Genomic DNA, 27,529 nt, shown 5'->3' with positions numbered 1-27,529 from the left:
TAAACCTCTGCAACCTACTCAGAACTTCTCTATGTTCACATCACCCTGGAGAGAAAGTCAGAGATCAAGGACCAACTATCTTTCACTCAATTTCACATTGCTAATATGTGCCATTACCATAAAGCATGGGGCCTATTGTCAGAACAACTGAAACGGTAACAGCGGCACACCTTTGACTAAGACTTAGAGTGACAGAGAGATGCGCACACGTGCGCGTGCGCGCGCACACACACACACACACACACACACACACACACACACACACACACAAGATGAGAGACTTTAGCATGCTTAAGAGCTGACAGTTAGGCACCAGGACAAAGGAGATAAGTCCAGAGCACAAGTCTTTCACAGTGACAGGAGGCAAGCAAGGATACTAATACTGTTACAGTTTGAGGGGTAGTGGCAAAAGGTTGAGAGAATTCTCCCGTTTTCTGTGAAACGGAATGTAAAAATGTCCGCTGAGATTGTGGGAGAGGGACTGAGAGGTGGACTGGAAGAGACTAGAAGGTTTAAGAGAGCTGTTGCAGAGAATGAGGAAGGCCAGACAGACAACATACTGGAAGTCTGCCAGCAGCCCGAGGACCAGCTGAGAACCCAGTGCAAGTATGAGGAGAAAAAAGTGTAGAGAGTTAGCTCTATCAGGGGTAGAGTTTTAGTGGGAGGACAGAAGGTGAAGAAAGCAAACTGAGGACCTTGGCAAGACTGTCAGCAAAAAGACAAATCTGGGTTGTATGAGGCAGGAAGTAAATGAAGGACAGTGATGCGGCTCAAGAGACTGAAGGGCTCTCTGAAATCAAAGAATGGGTACCTCGCTACACGGGCAACAGAGCTGGGAAGAGTAAAGATTGTGGAGAAGGGAGTATTTGAATTTGAAATGTCAAAGATGAACAGTTCTGGATGATGCTAAAATCCAGAAAGTAGCCATGCCAGAGGGAGGGTGAAGTGGAGATCTACACGTCACTACTGATGAAGCCATGCCGTTGGAGAGGTCATTTTCAGAAACGGTAAAAGCTACCCTGGTGGATTTGGGTAAAAAGGAAAACGATGAGCCAGGTGCCAAAGTCATTAATGAACGGGGACTGGGGACTGACTGATTTCCAAAGACTCCTGGTGCAAACGACGAGGCTGCAAATGTAATTACTTGGCTCCCAGGACTACTACCACATGCTAACTACTCTGTCTTCAGGGGAGTTTCTTAACCCCTGTGAACTCCATCTTGCACATATGTAAAATGAGGATAACATCCATCTCACAGGATTGCTGGGAGGATTAAACAAAATCACGCATATGAGGCATCTGGCTCAGAATCCAACTACCGTGCACCCATTTTCTTAGATCTGGCATCAGCTGAATGCTTCACAAGGTAAAGCATTCATTATGTTAAGAGGAAATAATCTGATCTTTAGTCAAACAAGGGACAATGGAACCCTTCCCTCCCACCCGGGTCCCAAAGGAAGAGGACAGAAATCAGAACCTCGGGTTAATGTTCACATATCTGGAAGGTAAGGGAAGCGACTGATACACGTTGGCCTTGTGTGAATCTGGATGGCATGAATCAGTTTCCCCGCGGCCTAGTCTTAAGAGATTAAGACCAGAGAGCCACAGAGTTGAAACCAACATGGGTGTAAACTCTCCACTTGCCCACAACCACAAACCCCTATGGAGGTGTTTACAAAGAGGTGAACCTGCACATGGATCTCTTTGCAGAAAGCCCTGCCATATCCTTGGTCTCCACATTTGGAGTACATCCAAGCTACAGTGTGGCTGCCACCTGGGTAAATACTGAGTATCCCACTGAACCAGGTTGTTAGCTAGCTAGCACGTATGCCTGAAGTACAAACTGAAAGCCTGTAAGTTAAAGCCCACTGCAATTTGTTCTACATCGTGCTTTACAAATTTTTTTTTTTGTTTTTTGTGGTACGCGGGCCTCTCACTGCCGGGGCGTCTCCCGTTGTGGAGCCACCGTCTCCGTACGCGCAGGCCCAGCGGCCACGGCTCACGGGCCCAGCTGCTCCGCGGCATGTGGGATCTTCCCAGACCAGGGCACGGACCCGTGTCCCCTGCATCGGCAGGCGTACTCACAACCACTGCGCCACCAGTGAAGCCCTGAACACATTTTTGAAAGCTGGTTAAATTAAGAGTCAAAACCAGAAAGCACTTCATTAACATTTAGTACAGAGACCCTCAACTAACAGGGCATTTGGAAGGGGCATGGGAAGGAGGGGAAGAAGTGGTAAACACAAAAATCGCCTGCCGAGTTTCTTCAACCATCAGGTCTCCCTCCTCCAGAAGGGAGATCCCCTTCAGGTTGTCCCACCTTCACAGCAGGAAATGCCCCACTCCAGAGAGTCAATGCTGAGATAGGCATGAGAATGTACCTCGTCTCTCAGATGTTTTGAGAACATGTCTCAGTCAACATCCCAAACTTCCACCCTCATTTTGCAGATGTGGAAAGCAAGGCTCTAACTGTCAAGTGTGGAGACTGCCTAACCCGCAGCCCCTTCTAGGCCATCACGGTCACAAAGAAACACGTTGAATACTTTATGGCTCCACTCCAGTCACCATTGATCAGACTAGGAGATGACCATCCGACCACAGACTGGCAGTCCGTAGGTGCAACCTCTGCCATAGCCTGGCATCAAAAGACAAGCTGAGCAACATCCTGCTCTTGAGATGTATGCTCGTAAACGCAGGAGAAAGCAGCAGTAAGCAACAGAACTAAGGGAAAAAAACAGGAGCTGAGAGGAGGGGTCAGGGAAAGGGGAGTTTATGAAGATGGAGGCACTACGGGTAGGCAAAAGCTATAAAACAGAGAAAAGACTTACAGGGTGAAAACAGATAAAAACAGAGGACTCAACCCAAGGATGACAGTGGAGTCCCAGAGGGAAGATCTGTTAACTTTTACTGATGGTCTCTAGAGCCATCCTGGATCCAGAATCAACATCTGCTTTCAGTTTCTTTGAGATGTCACTCCAATAATGCTCCTGCTTTTGGATTTTCATGAATATTGTTTCCAGTATCATTTCACACATATTCTGTCAATAAGCCATCCCACCCCACCCCAAGCTAGCTTAAGCCTCTGCTCTGTGCAATCTAGGACACTCTGAGAGCAAGTTACCCAAGGTCATACAGTTCAACAAAATAAAGATTAGACCATTCAACTCCCTGGGACCTATAGCCATTTTCCTACAACACTGTACCACAAAGACAAAAGGGACCTGGAATGACTGAAGGTGATGATACATAAAGTAAACCTTAATAAAATGGTTTAAAAAGGGGTGAAGGAACTGGAGACAAAGTCCAGAGAGCAACTAGAATTGACACTAAAGTAATCTTCAAATGAAAACAGACTAATAACATGAGTGTGGAAAAAGGAAGGCTACAAATCTCTTAAAATCTATAAAAATAAGGAGAGAAAAGAAATAAACTGACCGCTGACCCATTCACTGGATCACAGAATGAGGACGTTTAAAAGGTGAGAGGTAGTTTTTAAAAAATAAGGCATCAGGGGCTTCCCTCATGGCGCACTGGTTGAGAATCTGCCTGCCAATGCAGGGGACACGGGTTCGAGCCCTGGTCTCAGAATATCCCACATGCCACGGAACAACTAGGCCCGTGAGCCACAAATTCTGATCCTGTGTGTCTGGAGCCTGTGCTCCGTCAACAAGAGAGGCCACGATAGTGAGAGGCCCACACACCGCGACGAAGAGTGGTCCCCGCTTGCCACAACTAGAGAAAGCCCTCACACAGAAACGAAGACCCAACACAGCCAAAAATAAATATTAAAAAAAATAAAATTAATTTTTAAAAAAGGCATCAGTTTAAATCCTAAACACTGGGAATTCATGTACCTAAGAGCTTCAAAACTGGTTTAGTTCAAAAACACTGCAAGACTGACCTCAAAGAGAAGAGTCATGTCCCATATAGTACAACCCTTGGTGTCAGTCCCAGAGATATGAAGGATAAATCACAGGTCAGTCCATTAGGAAAATGAAATATAGCTTTATTATTTTCTGCTAGTTATAAAAATTCACATTTTGTGTAAAGTTTCCAAACAGTGCAAAACAAATATTTTGAAAAGTGTAAGTTTCACATAATGGAGCCCTTAATAACTACATTTAAGGTTCTGGTATGTTTCCTTCCAGACATCTTTATGTATATACATAATATATTCTTATAACTGAAACACATTCATATAAGTATGTACTCTGCAACTTGCTTTTTGTCTCCTACTTTACGTTTTCTATATAATTACATATAGGTCAAACAGTTGTTTGAACAGCTGCGTAGCATTTCACAGCATGGATGTATCAGTTTACTTAACTATTTTCCTTAACTATTTTACTATTTTCCTTAACTATTTAAGGATGTTGGCATTCTTTTCCCTAATACAAACTGTTGGGTGACTCGTGTGCCTGTATGACTGTTTCAGTCAGATAAATTGCTAGAAGTGTTACTGTCAAAATGGCATCCTGATCTGGGGACAAAAAGTATAGTGATCATGGCAATGCATACACAGCCAAGTAAATAAGACTCTAGATCTAACAGGCAGGCCACAGGACAGAAGGAGGACCTAGCGAGGACATGGGACAATAAGGCTGAACCAGCAAGGTCCTAAGACTCCAGACTTTCCCTCTGAAGATCTCTATACAATCACCTGGGTGAAAGGGGGCACATGTGAGCTGCCAGTTCTTCTGCCCTCAAGCCAGTCAGAGGTCCCCATCTGTATTCAAATCTGGACAGCCTGACTCTGATCTGAAAACAGATCATCTGGAAAGGCCAGAATGAAATTTGTGGAATGTAAAGCAAAAAACCTGAGGCCTGAAATTAATTCAGGAAAAGAAAGAAGGACACAAAAGATACAAAACCATTGTTCTTTAAAACACAGATCGATTTACCTTTTGCATAATGTAGTGAAATGGCACTGGATTTCATAGTGATCCCTCGGACCTGTTCATCCTCTCTGCTGTCCATGTACCTTAACTGTAAAAATGCAACATATGCATCCTTATTTCCCAATGAATTAAAATGTAATATTAAAATGGACTGATTTGGATTTTTGTTTTAAACACTTAAATTTTTAGTCTTATTGCCATGAAGTTGTTCGTTATGTCCATTATTACCTTCTTAATCTCTGCAGAATTTTTCTTTCCTAGTACCACTTCTTCCTTCCACCTTTGCTCTCTCCTGATCAATTTGTAACTTTTATTTTTTATTTTTTTAATGCGTTACGCGGGCCTCTCACCATTGTGGCCTCTCCCGCTGCGGAGCACAGGCTCTGGACGCGCAGGCCCAGCGGCCCTGGCTCACGGGCCCAGCCGCCCCGCGGCATGCGGGATGTTCCTGGACTGGAGCACGATCCCGTGTCCCCTGCATCGGTGGGCGGAGTCTTAACCACTGCGCCACCAGGGAAGCCCAATTTCTAACTTTTTATCAGTTGTAATGCAAGAGTATCATAAACTGTCTACAATGCTAGTAATTTTTTAAAATAAATACACTTTATTTTTTAGAGCAATTTTAACTTTATAGAAAAATTGAGGGCTTCCCTGGTGGCATAGTGGTTGAGAGTCCGCCTGCCGATGCAGGATACAGGGGTTCATGCCCCGGTCCGTGAAGATCCCACATGCCGCAGAGCGGCTAGGCCCGTAAGCCATGGTCGCTGAGCCTGTGCACCGCAACGGGAGAGGCCACAACAGTGAGAGACCCGTGTAACACACACACACACACAAAAGAAAAAAAACAAAAAAAGAAAAATTGACTTGAAAGTAAAGAAGTTCCCAAGTATCCCCTCCCACACACAGTTCCCCCTATTCCTTACATCTTATATTAGTGTGTAGTGTGGTACATGTTACAATTAATGAACCAATATCAATACACTATTATTAATTAAAGTCCATAGCTTACATTATGATTCATTCTTTAAATGTATTATGACGTGTCCACCATCACTGTATCATATTTGTTAGCTGTATTAATCATTTTGAAGAACAAATTGTGGCTTCATTGATCTTTTCTCGACTTCATTAATTTATGGTTTATTATTTCCTTTCATCTAGTCACTTTAGAGTTATTGTACTTTTTCTCACTTCTCAACTGGGAAAAATAAAAGCACCTTATTATTTCATTCAACCCAGTTTTTTTAGCCTTCTATAGACAGTTTCTTGGGCCAGTTCCTCACCCAACGTGCCTCAAGTGCCCAAGTCTTCCTTCAGTATCTTAGGTCTACTTTTTAAATTCAATTTTGCTTCTCTGTCTCCTCTTCTCTATGTTACCAGTCACCTGATAAATCCAGATGACTATACTGTAAATTCACTGAAGGGAGGAACATCTCTACCTTTCTACTGCAAATAAATTATTCCAATTTCTTTCAGTTCACAGTTAAAAACAAAGGTCTCTACCATTTCATTTCGTAAAACATGATCTTCATCATGACCCTCAGGCTTCAGAAGCCTTCTTTGGTACTTAGGTTAGCCTTCAAGGTCTCTGTAATCTGATACATTTTTTCTACCTGCACCTTTTTCTCTCTCAGTATAGGCAAACGTTCCACTCAAATCAAGCACAATCCACAAATTAGCCTTTATGCATTTTATCCACATTATTACCCACTGTGAAGCATCTCTTCCACCTGTGAAATTTTCCACAGTCATGCCAGGTTTTCAAATGATTGGTTGCAAAAACTCATTCTTGCACTTATAAAATATTAATATAAAGTAACATAAAGCAATCTAGAAATAACTTTATCTCAACAATCTATTTTATCTTGCTAAATGAATTGGCAGCTTCTTAGATGCATGAACTATGCTTCATACTTTTTCGATCTTTAGGAACACAACGAAGGACTCGACACACTGTAGATTTGCTAATACTTACTGAAATGCAGGTATATATCAAATATAACATACCTTGCCTGCCAGGCGACTGGAGATGATGCCATTGCTAGATATAAGACAGTCAGCCAGAGTAGTTTTTCCTGTTAAAGTAACAATATTAATTTAATCGATTTCTTTTTTTTAAAGGGTGAGGTAGGTAGATTGTATCAACAAATTTAACATCTAACCATAGAACTGGTTTAGTAAATATTTCCTATTTACCTATACTAAGTGAAGCGAGATACAACGGGCATGTTAATTAGAACTTTGAACAAAACATCACCTGGAAGGACACAGATTCCAGCACTCCACAGTGCTGTAATCTGTACTGCCAACCCTGCGGATCAACCTCACTTTAAAATCCGTCAAGCAACATTGTTTTTTAAGGACAGAAAATTTTTTTTTTTTAATTGAGGCATAATTTACACAGAGCAAAATGCACAGACTCTTAAGTGATAAGACAAAACACTGTACCAATCAAAATATAAAACATCTCGCAGGGCTTCCCCTGTGGCGCAGTGGTTGAGAATTCTCCTGCCGATGCAGGGGACACGGGTTCGTGCCCCAGTCCGGGAAGATCCCACATGCCGCGGAGCGGCTGGGCCCATGAGCCGTGGCCCGTAAGCCTGTGTGTCCGGAGCCTGTGCTCCACAATGGGAGAGGCCACAACAGTGAGAGGCCCGCGTACCCCAAAACAAAAACCAACCAACCAAACAAACAAAAAACATCGGACGAGTTAAACAATCACGTAACACAGGTTCTGAGGATATTATGTCAAGGCTACAGACGTGTTATATTACAAAGCCATTTCAAAATACTTGACAAATACTTAAAAACTCAACTTTTCGTTTAAAAGACAACAAAATAATACTGCATAGAAGAATAACAATCACTACTTAGCTGTGTCCCTCCCACAGCACACTTTTAAAGGAAATAAGACTTGCAGCTTAGCAAGCATCACTCTCATCTGCTGCCCAGAGCATCACTCCACTGACACATGCGAAGAGGCACCCCCTTAATTACTGAAAATAAGCCATTTAGAAAGGATTCTTACCATGGTCAACATGAGCCAAAACACAGATATTCCTGATGTTAGCCGTGTTTTTCTGGAGTTGAATCATCTTATCCAAACTATTGAGCACCATGGTCACTTATTTCCTGTGACTAATAATTAAACACGTATTACAAATGGCTGAAGATCGGGGCGTTAAAAGATCAAGGTTTCTTCTACTGCTGGGAGCTGACAAGACTTCTCGAGTCCCTTAAAGTAAGAACCCAACGGATGCTTCCTTAAGGGAGAGACCCACTCAGGCCCAAGTCCAATTTGAGCGCTTCAACTAATACTGTACCACCACTGTACTTGCGGAGTTTACTCATCCTTCCGGATCGGCCGTTTGCGATGCATCACAAAGCTCGTGGGGGTTGGGTGCACAGTGACACCTGGAACTCTGCCCCGTACTCTGTACTCGGGCATTATTTCTCCAGGTCAGTGATTACATACTGGAAGGGTCTTATGCAGGAGGGAGAGAAGATGCCGACATCTCTCTCTTCCCCTGCTCGATCTTTTTCCAAGCCTCTCCTATCACGCCCACTTGCTTTCACTGGAGGTGAAACACCCAGCTTCCCGACTAAATTTTGGGGTCACGTGCAGGTGCACTGAACATCTTCCATTCCTTTCCACACTGGGGAAACAGAGAAAAAACAAACTCTCAACTCTACATTCCCTTTATCCTCACTCCCTTTCTCTTTGACGATCCCGGGTCCGCACTGAGAAACGGACGACCCGGTCAGGACACTACGATCGGACGGCAGCCGCTCCCAGCCCCGGCTCGCCCCTAGCCCCGTGCCCGCCCTGCCGCCGCGGCGACCCGAGACCGCCACTGCCTGGAGTAGGCGGAAGAGGACGCCCGGACACCTGCGGGCCCGCACTTACCGGCTGCCGCCGACCAGCCAGTCCGCCTCGAACCCCAGCGCCCGGCCGCACCACGCTCTTCGCAGGCGCCCAGACTTCCGCGTCCACCATACGCCCGCGCGTCAGGGGCGGGGCCGGGGACGCACGACCTTTGACCCGTCCGCGTCTCTGGCGCCGCCGGAAGTAGGCGATGCGTGCCTTAGCGCCGCCGCGCCCCGCCGCGCCGCGCCCCGCCCCGCCCCGCCGGTTGCCTGGACTGAGGTCAGCGCGGTGGCGATGCAGAAGCTGCGGGGGCGGAGGAGCTGTGGAGCTGACCCCAAAAGCCGGGAGCATGAGGACCTGGAGTCTGTGTCAGAATTGGACCTGCGGGTAAGAAACGGCCGGTGTGGCGACCGCCGGGGCTTGGAAGCGAGCTGGGGTCTCGAGGAACGGAGCCCACAGAGTGCCGCCCCGCCATGTTGGAGGACGCGGGCCCAACGACATCTCACTTAACCCTGGTTCGCAGTTGCTCGGTGCTCAGCCGCCAGCTACCGCGGGTTAAGCAGTTCCGCTTTGTCGGCTCCTATCCAGGGTCGCAAACTGAAATGCTATGGCGCCAGGCGGATGATATACGCCAGTGTAGCAGCGGCTGGATGTCAGGCTGCCAAGTGTGGACCTGAACCGACGGGGACATTGTATGCCCACAAAATTTCTTTTTAAATTTATTTGTTTTTGGCTGTGTTGGGTCTTCGTTTCTGTGCGAGGGCTTTCTCAAGTTGGGGCAAGCGGGGGCCTCTCACTATCGCGGCCCTTTTGTTGCGGAGCATGGGCTCTAGACGCTCACGCTCGGTAGTTGTGGCTCACGGGCCTAGTTGCTTCGCGGCATGTGGGGTGTTCCGAGACCAAGGCTCGAACCCGTGTCCCTTGCATTGGCCAGCAGAGTTAACAAGTCGGAGAGGTCATATCGTGACTGGAGAAGGGATTCAGTGAGTTTTGGTTTTTGGAGCTTATGGACATAAACAGAAAATATTGATTAATACAGGATGGTTTAAATAAATGATGCAGTGAGTGGAACAGTGTCCCAAAGAAAAAAAGCCATTTTGAAGACTTGTAGTTATCTGTAGAGCTAACATATCGTCCTTACTGTGTACTGAACACTCATGCGTATGCTGTACATGCGTGCATGTGTCAGTCCTTCCAACCACCCGGTGAGGTAGATGGTGTTCTTGTCCTATTTGATATCTAAGGAAACTGGAGCATAGACAGGGTAAGTTATCCCACATGATAAATCTGGTGAATGACAGAGGCAGCATTTGGACCCAGGGAGTCTGATCGGTCTGAGTCCGTGGTCTCACCACCCCACCAGACAACCTCAGCGTCTGCAGTACCACCTCCGCCACATAATGTTACATAACGCCCAGGGTGGCTAGGGTACCATATGACTCCGACCCACATCAGTACTCTGAATATGATGTATGTCTAAAGGCCAGAGATTAGACGTTAAATTCTTTCCTTAATTGATTACTTAATGGTGAGCAGAAAGACAGCATGACTTCAGCAAGAAGAGAGCATGCCCAAATCGTTTATTAGAGTCCTTAATAGGATGAAGAAGGATTTTGACAAATTGGACCCAGGCGATAGAGTTAAAATTGTTTTCGGATTCATTAAATCTTTAACCTGAGATTTCCTTCCGGGTTAGGAAAACACTCAGTGATTTGAAGATGGTATTTATGTAAGATCCAGTTAACTGAGGATCCACTGTAAAGATGTTTCAAAAACTAGGATCTCTGACATTTATTTTTCTTATATTTAGTCACTGGATAGGACATAAAGGAATTCAGTAATCTCTTTCAAGGAGCTTATCAACCGTCACCATTTTCATATCTTCTTAGACTTTTCAAGTCAAAAAAAAAAAAAAAGTCTGGAAAATTTTAATACTGCATTGAAAAACTTAGAAATAAAAGAACCTGTGAAGCTATGTTTCAAATTTATATGTTTCAGGTCGGATTCTCGTCCTTCTGAAATAGTCAAACAGCCTCGCCATGCACCAGAAGTACTCTAAACCAAAGCAGGGGGAGATCGATCTTGGTACTACCTGCACACGGCATCTTAATTCTTGTAAAGTGCAGCGTGTGGCAATAGCTCGGCCTTTGGAGAGACACGTTAAAAAAGGGAAGTTGGATACCGTCCCGACTTATAAAGGTAACATGCCATTTCAAAAACTAAAGAGCCAAAAACCAAAAACTTCCTTCCAGCTTTGAGATCTAACATCAGATCATGATTTTGGTGCATTGCCCAACGTAAGTCTCCGTGGCTTAGGAAAAAACTTTTTTCCCTGTTGTCTACATAGTATCGTATAGTGAGAAAAAAAAAGCAGACTGTTTGCTTGGTGGAGAGTTAAGAGGCCTGGATTCCTGTCCAAATTCAGCCACTTAATTAGTTTTCTCTGTCTCCAGCCATGAAAACAAAGGATACCACCGAACAAGCATTATGTCATACGTGTCACATTATGCCACATTTAGTCGGCACTGTTCCTTTCCTTCTATCCCAGCATGGGTTGAAACTTTACTGAGCATACTGGAGCCTTTGAGAAAGTCAAATAAAGAGCAGCCCTCTTCTCCATTCAAGTTCTGAACCAACCGGTAAAGCAAAAGAGTGAGCAGGCAGAGAACCAAAATACTCCCTTTATACTGAGAAAGGCTGGAGTAGAGGGTGAAGCTTGCATCTGTTAGCAGATGGTCCCTGATACTGAACCTCAGAATACAATAGGCTTGTCCACCCAGCGAGACAGTGTTGGAGCACCAGCTAGGCAACCTGCTCCTCCAAGACTTCCAGCCTGGAATACCTCCGGCCTCCTGGCAACCGACTTGGAAGAGTAAGGACTGTACAACGTATGACCAGGTGCTTCCCCCCAATCAATCTGAGTCTATATAATGGTCTGTTGCTTTTGGGCAGGGAGTGGGGTCCTTTATTTTTACACAGTAGGCTAACTTGTTAGTTCATATTTTTTTGTTAATAATGTAATTGCATATTTAGGCTTACAGCCTTTTCACTGGTTATGTGATATAACTGAACGGGTATGTCCTAATATAAAACCCTTTTGTACGAGTGATGCCATCCACAGTAAAAGTAATGATTTATACGTTAAACCGGTAATAAGAGAATACATACTTTTTCTTTCAATGTCACTCTTACCAGTTCAATGGGTAACTAAAGTATATGGTATCCGTATGGCTGTGATCTGTATGTCAGCCCAGGAGGGAGATCTGTACAAAGGACACATTTTTAAGACAATGCACATGGTGAACAAATATATTGTTATAATCTAATATAGCATACAGTAATTGCTAAGTTAGGTATTTATTGGTATGCAGAGGAGACAGTGTATTGTGTAATAATTTGACATAAAAGGTAATTGGTGAACGGTCTGTACTAGGTCTTTTAAAACAACCATAGGGAGATTTTCTTTTCTCTTTTTTTCCCCACAAAGTCTATTGAAAAAGTACAACAATAGTGATACTCCTTGATGCTGTGACTGTTTACGTATGAGACACACACATACACACACACCCCAACACTAGTTCTGGCTTCTCATTAGCTGGGTTTCCTATAGATTCCTGTACTTCCACTCCCGTAATCCAGTGTTGAGGATCCCTGGGTTCCTTCTGGCCTTCTCTCTCCTCATCTTCCCTAGGGAGGAACAGGGCTCCTTGTACTTCCAGGTTTTCGGGCATGAGACAACGAATACTAAGGGCCGAGGGAATAATTCGTCGTTCTGCGTGATGATGGTACTGCAGGCTTTGTAGATACCTACGGCAGGACAGGTCTGTAGCGGAAGAGAAATCACAATGGGAAGGGACTCTCTCTCACTGTCACCTAAGAATGAGAGAACAGAGCAAAGGCAGAAATGGGATATGATTAGAAACAAAAACGAAAAACTCTACAAGATGGTGAGAAGGGTGACATGCAGATTCTGGAGATGTGGTTCTGTGAAACTGGTGGCTCTTAGACACAGAAACATACCTGCCCCTAGCAGCAGCCTTGCTTTAGAAAGTCATTCAGATTAACATGTAGATAATGAAAATAGGTCAGTATTTGATGTGATACTTCTTAGGGACGACTCTTCTGTGTGCCGGGCACTATAAGGAATAGAGATCTGAATTGAGCATCGTTGTTGACATTTAGAAACTTTACAGTTGAGTTGAGAAAGAAGAGCGGTAGTAGCCTGAAGAATTAGGTAAGTCATACGAGAAATCAAAACAGGAGCTATCACAAGAAGAGGCGAATAATTCACAAGAAAAGTAACGGAACAGTTAGGGCTTCAAACACTTAGACTAAGCAAGACACCACTCCAGGCTAGTCTGGGAATGCATCACGGACTAGTAAGTATTGATATATAGAAAGAGGAGGGATATCCTAAAAGCTTAGGATGAGGCGAGCAAAAAAATCATAAAGCCAGAAAGGTAAGAGGGTGGGTTCAGCGAACATGGTGGTGGGAACCAGAGAATTTCAGGATCTGGGAGATCGGTGTATGGTTCCAAACATGTAGGTTGAGATCAGACTGTGAAGTCTTGCTTGTCAGACTGAGGAGCTTCATTAACGTTTTTCTCGTAGCCAGTAACAAGTTCTCAGTTCTGCTACCAGATAGGACATAGCAGATGGCAGAAAGCCATTACTTCCACTGAAACAGCTTAAAAAGACACATAAATTTTTAAAAATCTCTTTTTAATGGAAGCAAAGAACTAAAATTACAGACCGAGGGGAGCCCTTCCTACATGAGCTGAGATGGCCAACTGTGTACTTCTCTGGGAGCATTTGTCAAGTCTAGGCCAAGGCTGAAAATTCGGGTAGCATCAGCAGCGGGGCCCTCCTAGGGGAAGGGAAGGAAACCAGCGGAGCACCTGACATGTAGGCCAGTGTGACTGACCAACCGGGGTCTGTAAATACCCCTGATGTGTGGCTGGTTTTCCTGGCGGGATGTGTGCTGAGTGATGAGGGGGCATGGTAGGCTAGAGGACTGAGACTTCTAATCATCAAATCACATTTAAAAGGAAGCTAAGTAACAGAACATTGGTTTCCCAAGGGCAAAACCAATTTTCTGTGGTAGAAAAAAATGTTTATGAGAGCTGGAAAAAATCCTGTTTTAAGTTTTTAAACGAGATTTAGAAAATTTGTCACCAAGAGGTGGGGAGAATGCAAGGAGGAGTGCAGACCGTGATAAATGAGGATGGCTGTTCTACGAATGAATCACAGGAACCACACTGCATGGGGTGGGAAGGAAGGGGATGACCTAAGTCACTCTGGAAGTGGGTTCTCACTGGACACCATAAGGCAGTAGACAAAAAGAATACTATACAAATAGTGTCCTCCAGTTGGTAATTTCTTGTTTTGCTTTCACAGGGGTACGTGTTAGCAGCCCTGAAACTACGACCAAGAAAATATATTGCAGATAACGAAAGCCTGGCTTCTCCCTGTCAGAGAAAGAAGTTTACCAACAGGAAAAAGGTATGGACTATATATTAATGACCCTATGTGCTGGAGTGGCATTCAAGGTTTCAGTATGAACGCATAGATACAGGGGGGAAAAAAATTTGCGTGTGTGTGCGCGCACGTGCACGCGTATTCAAGGATCAGTGTATACGCAGTCAACCTTTTAACCCTCCCAATGGCCAAAGCTAGCATGCTTTGAGCAACAAAATAATGATAGTGTTGGATTTCAGTCCCTCGAGATATATCTAGATACAGATATCTATAACTATGTCTAGATATATATGCATCCCCTGGAGTCTGTATGGATATCCAGAAAGTGCATAAATGGGGAAGAAGGGACAACTCTTCCCTTCCAGAGGATTCCAATTAGCAGAAGTAGAAGGAACGAAGGAAATAGAAGGTCACGGTTAGAACAACTTCGTGATAATTGTTGTAGGCACAATCCACAGTGGACGCTAACCTTGAGGGATAGTACTTTACGAAGAAGCAGAGTATTTGCACAGTGTCAAAGTATTGTCTCTCAAAGAAGTATTTATTGACTACAAGGAGAAAAATAGGAACCTAATAGACAGGAAACTTGGCAGAAACTACCTGAACCAAGGATCAAGTCACTAGTAATAGGACTTAGTGGCCTATTGTTCCCCCTGTTAGTATGCATTAAGAAGGGCAATAATGCATAACCTCGCTCTGATCTTGAGAAAACACTAGATAACCCCGGATTGAGGGACATTCTACAGAACCTGTAGCCGGTGTCATGGTCAAAAATGTCAAGGTCATGAAAGACAAGAAGAAATTGAGGAAGCATCACAGATTGGAGGAGGCTAGAGAGGCAAGGCAACAAAACACAATGTGGGATCCTGGATTAGACCTCGGGCAGAATAAAGGACAATAGTGGAAAAATGGTAAAGTCCCAAAATGTTGATATGTAAAAGCCCGGAATGTTTGGGATTTCATCACCCTGTACATGAGAGAGGACCCAAGCCTTACATTAGTGTTTAGATTGTAAAATGTGGACTTTGTTCGGTGTCCTTGCGGAGTTACTAAAGATTACAAAGTATTTCAAACTGCCAAGAAAATAGAGGGGATTTCCTAGAAAACTTTATGTGAGTTGGAAATAAAGGTGTACCTTTTCCACTGTCCCGATAATGCTGCCCACTGCTTGTAACCTATGTAGGCCTTAGAGAAGGAAGGGAGGGAGGGAGGGAGGGAGGGAAGGAGGGAGGGAGGGAAGGAAGGGGAAAGAGGGAAAGAGTCAAGGAGAGAAGGAGGAAAGGACAGAAGAAAGGAAAGGAAAGAAGGAAGTACACCGTTGAGATCTCTGAGGTGTCCCATTACTTATCTTCTGTGTGGCTCAGCCTCATTAGGCTAACACAGTCTTACAAGTTACTGTAAAATGGTTGATTTTTGTCTTCATCAAGTGACCTTGGAAACTCCCAGGCCTGTCGCAAGTGAAGGGGAATTTCAGTTCCAGCACCATGAATGTTTTCTAGAAAGACTCACTGCTCATCTTGAAGCACTATACACTTGACCCTTGCACAATGTGGGAGTTGGGGCGCCCCCACTTCCCGGCCAGGGAAAATCACAAACAAAGTTCTCCTATCCCTAAATCATCTGTCAGCTCAGACTTCTATAAAAGAGGGAAGCGTTTTTTTTCTTGTGTCAGCCCCTTAACGAGATCAAAGTTAATTTTATTCTCTGCTAATAACGTTGGACGTGATTCTGTGCCAACGTCCTAATCAAACAGTGTCTAAACAAAGGAATAAAGTAGTTCCTTGAAAACACTAGGTGACAGATTTAATCTGTAAACCTAAATGAAATATTATTAGGCTCCATCAGCTTTGTGTATAGAGGGAAAGATACCTGTCTATTCTCAGTGCTACTTTTTCCTTTCTCTTTGCGGTGTCCCTGTATGTTGAACATCCAAATAATTTGTAATGATAAATAGTAGATGTAAATGAGTATTTTGGTATAATACATACTATTGAGGGTGGCACCATGAGAAATCATAATTCAGTAGGAACTGTCCATTGTGAGAGGCGGTACAGAGGACAGAGGATGCCACTTTCAGGCGATCACAGTCACTACTGAGGTGGCAGAGGTTGTGTGCTGCCCTAGGGCGGGGCCGCTACCTCCTGTCATCACAGCCGGACTCAGAACAACCTTGGGGTGTTGACAAATTATATGATGCTGCTGCTGCCTCCTCACAGCGCGACCCAGGCAACGTCCAGGACACTGGAACAAAAGCACAATGCGGTATAAACAACGTTGTGAGCTCATGCATGCTGGGGTTCCAAAACCGTGTGCTGCGGCGGCATGGCTAAGGACTAGCTACAGGGAGGGGGTCAGCTGTCCCCGAGGGAAGTGAGGGAGGATGGAAGCCCAGCTCTAAGGACCAGACAGCCCCCCTTCGGAGCCAGAAGTTTCCTTTCCTCCTCTTTTCCCCCAGAAACTTCGACCACCTCTGGGCAGAAGGGGAAAGGACGGGGCCAGTCTGTAATTGACCAGGCTTAGGTTCGGCAATGACTGTGCTTAAAACCAGAAGCCATGGGCAAGGTTGGGTTTTCCTGCTCAGAGCAAAAATGAAGGCTCTGTGTTGAGGTGAGTTCAGTTACAGAAAAAGAAAAAAAAACAAAAATATTTTGACATGCAGTTCTTAAATTTTTCTGTACTCATAGCACCTATTAATTTTTCTTGTAATGTGTTTTATGCTTGAAAAGGTCTTTGCCGTCCTGATAGTTCTAGTCCAGTTTAGTTACTTTTACACTGAGCACTTTAATCAAGTCAGAACGTATTCTGACGTACGTGATGTCTGTGAGTTTGAGCTCTCATTTTGCTTTCTTTTCTTACATTAGTTGACCAATTTCCCTCATACAATCTTTTTTTTTTCCTAACAACATTATTGTGATATAATTCACCTACTGTACAAGTCACTGTTTAATGTATACAATTGAATGGTTTTTAGAGTTGTGCCACCATCGCCACAGTCAACTTTAAGACATTATCACCATCCCCAAGAGAAACCCTGTCCCCTTTAGCATCTACTCCCAATTCCTCCCATGGCCTCTCCCCCCTCAGGCCTAGACAACTGGCTGTTGAGCTACTTTTTTCTCTAGAGGTTTACCGAGTGTAGACACTTCGTATGAAGAGAATCGTACAATTTGTGGGCTTTTGTATCTGCCTTCTTCCCTCCCTGACCATAATGTCTTTAAGGTTCATCACTTTTGTAATACATATTAGTACTTTATTCTTTTTCATGCATGGCCAGATGATATTCCATTGTACGAATACACCACATTTATCTATCGGTCAGTTATTTCCGATTTTGGGGGTTTTATTATGGGTTTGATTTGAGTTAGTCCCACGTCTTGGTTCTTATAAATAATGCTGCTGTGGACATTCACGCACAAGTTTTTGTGTGAACCTGTTTTCGTTTCTCTTCGGTCCATACCGAGGAGTAGAATCACTGGTAACCCATGTGGTAACCCATACATGGAACCTTTTGAAGAACTGTCAGACTGTTTTCCAAAGTGGCTAGACCATTTTACATTCCCGTTTGCAAAGTATTAAGGTTCCAATTTCTCCATGTCCTCATCAACACTTGCTACTCTCTCTCTTTGTGATTAGCATTTCCCCAATGACTAATGATGCTAAATATCTTTTCCTGTTCTTATTGGCCACGTATAAGTCTTTATTGGAGAAACGTCTATTCAGATCCTTTTCAATATTTTAATTAGTTTATTTGCGTTTTTATTATTGAGTTTGAGTGTTCTTTGTATGTTTTAGAAACAAGTTCCCTTTCATATATATGATTTTAAAATACTTTCTCCCACTCTGTGGGCTGTCCACTTTTCTGGATCATGTCCTTCGTAGCAAACAAAGTTTTTAATTTTGATGTGGTCCAATTTATTTTTGTTGTGGTTGTAGCGTGTGTTTTGGTGTCATGTCTAAGAAACCATCTCCTAATCCAAAGCAGGAAGATTCATGGCTACACTTTCTTCCAGGAGCTTTATTGTTTTAGCTCTTAAGTTTAGGTCTCTGATAAGGTTTGCCTTAATTTTTTTTGTATATGTTGTAGGCTAGGAATCCAAGCTCATTCTTTTGTAGGTGGCTATTCAGTTGTCCTGCACCATTTGTTGAGGAGATTATTCCTTCCCCGTTGAATGGTCTTGTCACCTTGGCAGAAAATCAGTTGACACCGGTACATGGATTTATCGCCACACTTGCAACTCTCTTTCATCAATCTGTGTGTCTATGCTATGCTGGTACCACACTCTCAGGATTATCACAGTGTTGTAGTAAGTTTTGAACTTGAGAAGTCTGAGCCCTCCAACTCTGTTCTTTTTCTAGATTGTTCTGGCTATTCTGAGTCCTTTATATTTCCACATGAATTTTAGGATCAGCTTGTCAATTTCTGCAGAGAAGCTGGGATTTTGAAAGGGATTGTGTTGAATCTGTAGATCAGCCTGGGGAGTGCTGTCATCTGAATAATAGTAAGTCTTTTGATCCATAAATATAGGATGTCTTTTCATTTATTTAAATCTTCTTTAATGTCTCGGAAAAAAAAAAAAAAAAAACTTTCTGTAGTTTTATACTGTTTATTTTGGTTTGAACTATTCTTCCCTCTATGATGGGCTGCCTTTGAAGGTTAAACTCATTTTACATGGGTCTGTTTCTCTACTCTAATTATATTCCATGACTCAACGTCTATTCCTGTACTAACGCTGCACTATCTTACTACAATAGCTTTGCGGCACGCTTTGACATCAGATAAGGAAAGTCTTTCTATACCTCTAGTAATTTGCTTTTCTAAAACTTATTCGTCCTCACTCATTCCTCCCACATGAATGTCAAAATTATCGTTAAGTTCCGAAAAAAGAATTCTACGGTAACCTGAGTTGGAATTACGTAACAGGTTTCAGTTCACTTAAAGGAATGGACTGTTCGGCTTCTCTGTTACGTGGTTCAACAGTGTGTTACAGTTTTCTTTATGGGTTCTGTGACGGTTAGTTTTATGTGTCGTTTCTCACCCATACCTGATCAGGTGAAATTTAATGAGGCTTTGGACTTGGAATCGGTGTCGGAATGGGTTGAGACCTCTGGGGCTATTGAGATGGGGTGAGTGTGTATTTTGCCCATGAGAAGGACGTAAATTTAGGGGGGACCAAAGGGCATAATGTTCCGGACCCGTTTCTGTCCCCTCAAAATTTATATATTGAAGCTCTAACCACCAGTGTGACTGTATTTGGAGGTAGGGTCTCTAAGGAGGTTAGGGGTTAAATGAGGCCATAAGGGTGGGGCCTTAATCTGACAGGAGTAGTGTCCTTCTAAGAAGAGGAAGAGACCCCAGAACTCTGGTGTGTGTGTGTGCACGGAGAAGAGGCCATGTGAGGATGTAGTTAGAAGGTGGCTGTCCACAGGCCAGAAAGAGAAGTCTGACCCAAACCAACCCCGACAGCACCTTGATTCTGGACTTGTAGCCTCTAGAACTGGGAGAACATAAATTTCTGCTGTTGAAGGCACCCCATCTGTGGTTTTCTCTTTTGGTGCCCTGCAGACTAAGACAGGGTCTACTACACATTTCTTAAGCATTTTTTTCCCAGGTATTTTTTGATTATAATAGCATTCAAGGTGGTATTTGGAATACCGGTTCTGAGACGTCTGTGCACATAATTACTAGTGTTCCTCTGCTCCTTTTCTTGAAGCCTGCTCTTGTCCCTGTTGCCTCAGATCCATCTATCTTGTAGCTTGTTTTATTGAGCTGCTGCATTCAAAGGGACCCGACCTTGGTTATTAACCTTTGTACTGGAGACGGAGACACTGTGATTTCCAAATGCAGTCCTTGAGGTCAGACACATACATTCATTCATCTTAGAGACCAGTCGGACTTTTCCCCCAAATTAACAAAGAGACAGTATTAGAAACGAGGTGATGATTTGTTACGTGTGTGTGCTTTATTATATATTAGTCTCTTAAATCAAACAGAAAACGAAAAGCGGAGCTACAAACCAAAGTTAACGACAGTACTAGCTTTTCTCATCACCCGTCTATCTACTTTTACCCAAGGTCTTTATTTCTTCCTAAGGCTTTGAGTTACTACTGTCCGGGGTCCTTGACTCCAACCTGAAGAACTCCCTGTGGCAAGGCAGGACTGGTGGTTAAGAACTCTCTCAACTCTTGATTAACCGAGAACGTCTTGATTTCTCCCTCATTTTCGAAGGAAAGTTTTGCTAGATACAGGATTCTTGGTTGGCGGTTTCTTTCCTTCAACACTTCAAGTACATTGAGCCGTGCCATCTGGCCTCCGAGGCTCCTGATGAGAAATCTATCTATCTGCTCATGACCTTCCTGGCAAATCTTCTCTCAGCTTCATAGACTTTCATAACGTTACCTTATCGTGTCTTATGCGACAGAACATTTTGTATGGTATTGTGAAGTCCGTTAAGTTGTAACATTATTTGGAGACCAGAATTTAAGGGAAAGGAATTGACTATTTCAAGTGTCGACATTATGAGGTCTTTAAAATTGTTACACACTTTCAAACTAGAAATAAAAAGGCCACTGAAGTATCCTAACCGATTTTAATTTATAACAAAGTGAACACCGATATCTAATAACACACGTAAAGAAAAATTTCTTGGGGATCCTTTTTCCTAAGTGTAAAGGGGCCTTGAACTCAAAAAGTGAGAAGACCACTGTGGTTTATCCCCAGCTGCGATGGGTCCATTTCTTGCTCTGACCTCACAGTGCACCACTGTGAGGTGCACCTCACAGAAGCCCTATAAGAGCCCAGCTGGGCCCAGGTTTTTGGTCCTCGGAGCCCAGGAAGCTGCTTTTGGTGACCTGACGGCCTTGGACCCACAGTTAGCTGGTTTTTTTCCTTGTTCCTGCCATTTTGTTGACTTTTTTTGGTTATATTTTTTTATAGTTATAGTTTTGTAGCATAGTTAGTGTAGTTAGTACCCGTTAGCGCTGTTGGCACAGTTAGCATAGTTAGCGTTGTTTGTTAGTGAGGATAGTTAGCCTTGCCCAGTTAGTGCCGTCAGTCAGTGTAGGTAGGTCACAAGGATGCAGGGCCTCACAGCCAACTCTGCTGCCAAGGAGGCTCATATTGATGATTATGAGATCCTCCACACCATTGGCGAAGGCAACTTCGCTAAAGTGAAGCTGGCCCGGCACATTGTGACCGGGACACAGGTGGCTGTGAAGGTCATTAAAAAGAGGCATCGGAACTTCTCGACTTCCCAGAAGCGACTGTTGCGGGAAGTGCACTGTATGAAGGCTCTGGATCACCCCAATATTGTCAAACTGCTGGGGGTGACTGACACAGAGGAGGCGATGTTCATAATTATGGAGTACGTCAGTGGTGGGGACATGTACAACTACTTAAACACACATGGCCGGATGACAGAGGCACAGGCCCGAGGCCTGTTCCAGCAGCTGGTCTCCGCTCTGCAACACTGCCACCAGAGGGGCGTCGTGCACCGGGACCTGAAGCCAGCGAACCTCCTCTTTGATGGCAACATGAACCTGAAACTTGCAGACTTTGGCTTCAGCAACATGTGTGACGCCAGCGGGAAACTGGACACGGTCTGCGGCACAGTCCCGTATGCTGCCCCGGAAGTCTTGCTGGGGCAGAGGTACAGCGGCCCCGCGGTGGACGTGTGGAGCCTGGGAGTAGTGCTCTACGTCATGGTAACCGGGTTCCGGCCCTTTGTGGGGAAAGACCTGCGGGAGCTGCGGGAGCAAATCGTAACGGAGCACTACCGCATCCCAACCTACCTTTCTTTAGAGGTACGGAGTCTCCTACGAAACATGATCGCCCGCAACCCCAGTGACAGAGGCACCTTACCTGACCTCATGAGGCACCCATGGGTGACTATGGGCCGGAAGAAGCCACCCCAGCCACCCTGTGAAGAGGACCTGGAGGGGACAGTGACGAGTATGCGGGACTCGGCGTGGGACGACAGGCAGGACGGAGGAGAAGGCAGTGTGAGCTCCAAGAAACCAACGGTGGTGTCCTCCATCAGAGCTGCAGGGCCCTTGTCTTCCGCGGACGTCAGTGGCAGTGAACTCGAGCCTTTTCCAAGCCCTGAGTTGTCCACCCGGGAAACGAGGCGGCTCCACCAGGGAGAAAATGTGCCACAGCGGGAAGACCAGCAGGCAGGGCAGAAGACCAGTGAGCCTGCCTGTCCCCCAGCCAGCCTGGAGTCGAGGACTGCCACCCCCAGCCCAGCCCGCCAGTGTGGCCCTGGGGCGTCCCCCTCCACCAGCAGCAGGACTGGAGCCCCAGCGGGAACCAGCTGCCCCCTGCGTGTGTGCAGCCCTGGAAGGTCCCCCCACGCTGCGCAGCCTGAGAGTATGTCCTCATCCATTCCCTCTGGCCACAGCCAGAAAAAGCAAGGGGTGGCTGGGAGAATCTGGACCTTCTTTGCAAGGCATCTTTGTTGCAGTTGCAAGCTGCCCAGCATGAGGCGTCACAATAAAGTGAAGCGCATCTGAACCCCATGGGTGACCGAGGCAGGAAGATCAGGCCGCCGCGCTCCCTGGGACCTGGTCCAGTGGAAGATGTGTGTGTGTGTGTGTGTGTGTGTGTGTGTTCTCTGCACGGCCTTCAGAAGCATCGTATCCAAGACCCTGGCCTGCTCAGAGAATGGTCCGGAGCAGCCAGGGCGACTGAGAGAGAGGCCACCGTGGCTGCAGGTCCGCCCCTCAACCCCCACCTGGGTGAAACTTCAGAGACTGGACTGTCACTTCCTGGGCACGTCTCCCCTCCCCCAGTCTTCTGTCTTCCGTGTTGGTGGGGGAGGCGGTGGGGGGGGGTGGTTCTTGTTCCAAGAACTCCTTGGTTCTTCCAATTCTAGTTAATAAACTTGATGCTCCAGAAAGATGTATCCCACTCTGCTTTGCGTCTTCCCTGCGCAGAATTGGGGCTGTGCATTTTCCAGGTAGACAAGTGTGTAACCATGTAGTGCTTGGAGTTAATCAGAACAACTAAAGGGCAAGATGACCCAAGAGAATTAGCACAGTGACTCCCAACAGCAACAACTGCTGCACCGCAGGGCAGAAATGCAGAAAGTGTGAAATACCTTCCTGCGCTAACGTTACCGAACATTTTCAGAAGGGCCGAGGGGAACGTTTGGTCCCTGCAGCCTGTGTTCATGACAACAGAGAGGCCCCTGAGAGGATAAGGAGGTCCCGTGAACCAGCCTGTGCGCGGTGTGGTAAGGTCCCTGTGCAGCTGAGTTTCATGACTGTCAACGCGGCAGTTGGGCTCTCCTCTTCCCCCGTGCGGAGGGGCCCCTGATGCATGGGTGTATTTTATTTTTTGGATGTGCACCATTTTCAAAGTCTTTATTGAATTTGTTACAACACTCCTTCTGTTTTATGCTTTGGTTTCTTTGGCCGCGAGGCATGTGGGATCTTGGTCCCCGACAAGGGGTCCAACCCGCACCCCCTGCCCTTGGAAGGCACTGGCCTGCCAGGGAAGTCTCTTTTTAAATTTCCTTGTTTTGATACAGGGGTTTGACCACGGGGACTGGAAGATTATACTAGATGAGCATACTTTCAAACCACTAGATTTGTCAGCGTTCCCTGGTTCCCTGGTTCAATAAGCCCTTGAACACAGGGGTGACTGGAGCAGGGTCTTCTTCCCAGAGGCCTCTCTCTGGGGGCACATGCTCTCGGAGGCATCACCTGCACAGTCCCGTTGGCTCTCGTGCGCTTACAGGTCACTTGCCGACTGCGGAATCCTTCACCGCAAGACACAGAGCACTCTGACCACGTGCCCGTGAACCACCTAAACAAAGAGTACAGCAGCTTAGTAAGGGCAGGTAGGACAGATCGTACAGGAAGTGCCTTCCAAAGGAAAAATCGATCCTAACGTGATGACTTGTCGCAGGGCCCTCACACGTCTCTCTGGGAATGGGCAGCGGCACAGATAACTCCCAGCCATACGCTCAGCTTTTCTTTTACTCAGAGAAGCCACAGAATCACCACGTGGAGACAGCCAGTAGAGGGGCGGGATAGAGCCGTCTTCAAGTACGTAAGGAGCCATGACTTGTGCGGCTTCATAGAGTAGAGCTAGGGCAAAATTAGGTGGAAACTTCAAAAAGGTGGGTTTCAACTCACTGAAACCAAAGGGAAGAAACTAGTGCTAAATCACCTATGTGCTCTTTGTGCTCTGAGACATTTGCATGTTTTCTAATGTAATTGTCATCTTGTTCCCATTCTTGCAGTGAAGGCCCCATGTCCACAGGGCTAAATAGCTATGGTCACATGACTAACATGCCAGCAAAGCTGGGACTGCTTCTAGTTTTATCTCTCACCCTAAAGTTCATAATGACTGAAGGAGACTGAACTAGGAACTGGACACCTTGGAGATATTGAGTGCTCTGTCAGTCAAGATGCCTGAGCTGCCACCAGGAGGCTGCAGAGTAGGGGTTCCTAACCTGAGCCCCGTGGTTCTCCAAGGGAACCATGGACTTGGATGGGAAAAGGAGGACATCGTCATTGTCACTAAGCTCTAACGGCGATTGAGTATTGCCTTCAGTTGTAAAAATGCAGGCCACAACGTAGTAGAGTAGGAGTAGCAGCAGTACCTGTGATTTTGTTACCAACAGAAATCATAGCTCTTTTCACATGACATGAAAATTGTGGCAGGCATCCAAAACAGCAATTACATTCATCACCGTTTCAAAATCAGTGGTACTAGTAGATCCTGTTCTTTAGTGTGTTAATAGAGAAGCAGCTTTACTACTACATCACATTTAAAACTCCTGCAGTAACTGTATTTCAGTATAATTAGTTGGCTTCCTTTGTAATCGAGTGTATTTTATTTTATAGATTTAAAACCCTTGTTTGAGAAGGGAGCCATAGGCTTCTCTAGACTACGGAGGGCTCCGTGGCACTGAAATGGGCAGGACCCCTGATGTAGAGGGATCTAGGGTTAGATGATCTCTACTGTGTCTCCTCGGTCTGAAGGTGTATGACTCTGCTTTTTCTAAGAGCGGCTAAAGGCTTGAGAGTACTCAGTAAATAAGGATAAATTTCCCAGTGTGAATTCTCACTTTGTGAGAATCAAGAATTGACGTAAACCAGTTTTCTTGGATCAAATCCCTCCCGGTTATTCTAGCATGGGGTTGCTGCTTCCTGAGGGACAGATGACTCTTGCACAAGCTCTTCCTTTGAAGGATAGGAAGAGCTCATGCCAGAGTCAAGGTGCCTGCGGCACTGGAAGAGAGGTCAAGGGGCCCGCGGTACCCACGGCTCTTCTAAGGACGTGTTCCGAGGCATCTCCTTTGTTTCACGGTGTGACCATGCCTCCCGCTTCTCCTCCAAGGCACAGATCATGGATCCGGGGTGGGCATTTGCACAGAGCAGTCAGCTGTACAACATTATGTACACCTCCGATTCCTCCTCAGTAAAATGAGGTTGATAATAGTGTCTGCCTCACAGGTTTGTGCTCGGTAAGTGCTGCTAGTGTTTGGTTTTTTGTCTTGGTTTGTTTGTTGTTTTGTTTTGTTTTTTTTTTCTTTGTTTTTACTGTGAATTTTGGCACTGGGAGCTACAATATTGCCTGCCATATCAGTAAACAAAGGATGCTGCAGCCATCAAGCCATCACATGACTGCCCTGACGGTGCACCACCCCGAGGAGACTCAGGATGAGAAAGCACAGGGCACTGGCCCCAGACTGTGGAGGTGCACACTTGTGTCCAATCATAAATAGTCATCCATCTATCAGCTAGAGTATCCGATAATGTAAGAGTCTATGGTGCCAAAGGCCCATAATCTGCACAGGCTACTTTTAATTCCTTTATAATTTTATAAGGGAGGGGTTCCCAATTAACCTCATCATCAGTTTCTCCTTCAAATACCACAGGGAAACAAGCAGCCAATTCAGGCTCGGTAGTTGTGGCTCACGGGCCTAGTTGCTTCGCGGCATGCGGGGTCTTCCGGGACCAGGGCTCGAACCCGTGTCCCTTGCATTGGCCAGCAGATTCTCAACCACTGCGCCACCAGGGAAGCCCCTATGCCCACAAAATTAAAAAATTAAGTAAATCAAAGGAAACGGAAGGAGAGTAGAACGGTGTGCAAGTCTATGGGTTTTCAACCCGTGTTACGCTTTCTTCTGTTCCTAGCTTTCCATCCGGGCCCGACCATATTCCCTTTCCCAGTCCCATCCAGACTGCTTTCCTGTGGGATCTGCCAGCCTGAAAATGGAGTAGGTAGTCTCCTGAAGCCCAGAATTGGTCAGTGAGTTCTGCTGCCTAACCTGTAAGCGGTCTTCTCCTTCCTCAGCTTCCTTGCTGACCCAGGGATTAGACGACTATTTGCTAAATAAATATTATGGATACGTCAATCCTGTCGTCCTGTAATCCCCTCCAAAGGAAAAACCCTTCACAGGGTGATGGAAAGCAGTTTCCCCGTAGTTTCATGGAAAATGTTGTTTTTAATTTGCTGATTGGATGCAGATTTAAAGATAAGTCGACCTTTGAGGATTTGATTCATATCTGAAAACCCTGATAGGCAAGAAAATTGTTTAATTTTTTTTCTAATCTTTGAATTAATTTCTATCCAACCTAAGTTCCTTTCCCATCCAGCTGTCAGGCAATTTCAGTCTTCACTATGTTGGAGGCTCCCTTTTCTCCAAGCAGTAAAATGATCCAGGGAGCAGAGGCATTGCCAATGCAAGAGGAAGGAGTCTTCTCTGGGCTTTAGACATTGGTAATGCTTCCCCCTGAAACGTCTCTTGCTGAAGTTCGCAGAATCCCTTCAGGAGCGGTGCCTCCGCTGCTTTGAAGTTTACGTATGAGGTACAAGAATCTTGGCAAAGCTGGGAGCCGCTGTTGTAGGCTTCCACCTAGCCAACTCTTGATATCCGGCCACCTCCTGGAACACTGATAGAATGGGGCAAAGACCCCCGCTCTTGTAAGAACTCCCTCCCCCTCAATCTTCTACCTCCTTCCTCTCTCTGGGGAATCGTCCCCTCTTCCCTCTCTTGCAGTCCAGGACCATCTGTTTCCTCTTAGGACCTTATTTCCAGAAGGACGTCTGATTTCATCTCTTCATGAATTGTTTTCTAAAAGACAGGAGAACGTGTTGACTTCAGGCAGCTTATATCCTCGGCCCTTCCAAAAGTCCTGCGAGAAGGAAATATCAGGGTCCTGACTACCTGCTTGAAATAAAGGAGGGGAAAAGAACTGGGAGAACAAACTCATTAATATTTCAGTTCATTGCCTCTCTTTAGGAGACCCCTTCAGGGAAATTTTGACCTGC

The 27,529-nt window shown here is 45.3% G+C and overlaps 2 protein-coding genes across 5 annotated transcripts in view; one reads left to right on the top strand and one right to left on the bottom strand.

The window, feature by feature from the left end:
• EFL1 (elongation factor like GTPase 1) overlaps window positions 1–8,920 on the bottom strand; it is a 133,825-nt gene extending 124,905 nt beyond the window's left edge. For 2 of the 4 annotated variants that reach the window (XM_067030032.1, XM_059056039.2), the window contains exons 1-4: window positions 8,806–8,920; window positions 7,927–8,036; window positions 6,906–6,973; window positions 4,902–4,986 (exon numbers count right to left, since the gene is read on the bottom strand). In XM_067030032.1, the coding sequence (XP_066886133.1) occupies window positions 4,902–4,986; window positions 6,906–6,973; window positions 7,927–8,017 (244 nt within the window). In that variant the 5' untranslated portion in view covers window positions 8,018–8,036; window positions 8,806–8,920. Of the gene's footprint in view, window positions 1–4,901; window positions 4,987–6,905; window positions 6,974–7,926; window positions 8,555–8,805 lie in introns of all 4 variants that reach the window. The other 2 variants (XM_067030031.1, XM_059056041.2) reach the window with 2 other exon arrangements.
• Window positions 8,921–11,536: 2,616 nt separating this feature from the next.
• LOC136793852 (serine/threonine-protein kinase MARK2-like) lies at window positions 11,537–23,650 on the top strand. Its single transcript, XM_067030027.1, has 3 exons — window positions 11,537–11,664; window positions 14,164–14,268; window positions 21,499–23,650. The coding sequence occupies exon 3, from the start codon at window positions 21,526–21,528 to the stop codon at window positions 22,750–22,752; it is 1,227 nt and encodes a 408-aa protein (XP_066886128.1). The 5' UTR covers window positions 11,537–11,664; window positions 14,164–14,268; window positions 21,499–21,525; the 3' UTR covers window positions 22,753–23,650.
• Window positions 23,651–27,529: the final 3,879 nt, after the last annotated feature.

The sequence above is a fragment of the Kogia breviceps genome, chromosome 3 (genome assembly GCF_026419965.1).
Source record: "Kogia breviceps isolate mKogBre1 chromosome 3, mKogBre1 haplotype 1, whole genome shotgun sequence".
NCBI classification, from domain to species: Eukaryota; Metazoa; Chordata; class Mammalia; order Artiodactyla; family Physeteridae; genus Kogia; species Kogia breviceps.
The sequence above is the reverse complement of the archived record's forward strand: the minus strand, read 5'-3'. Positions and strand labels throughout refer to the sequence as shown.

Excerpts from the sequence above, each read along its gene's own strand:
- LOC136793852 (XM_067030027.1), top strand. The coding sequence starts at position 21,526 with ATGAAGGCTCTGGATCACCCCAATATTGTCAAACTGCTGGGGGTGACT.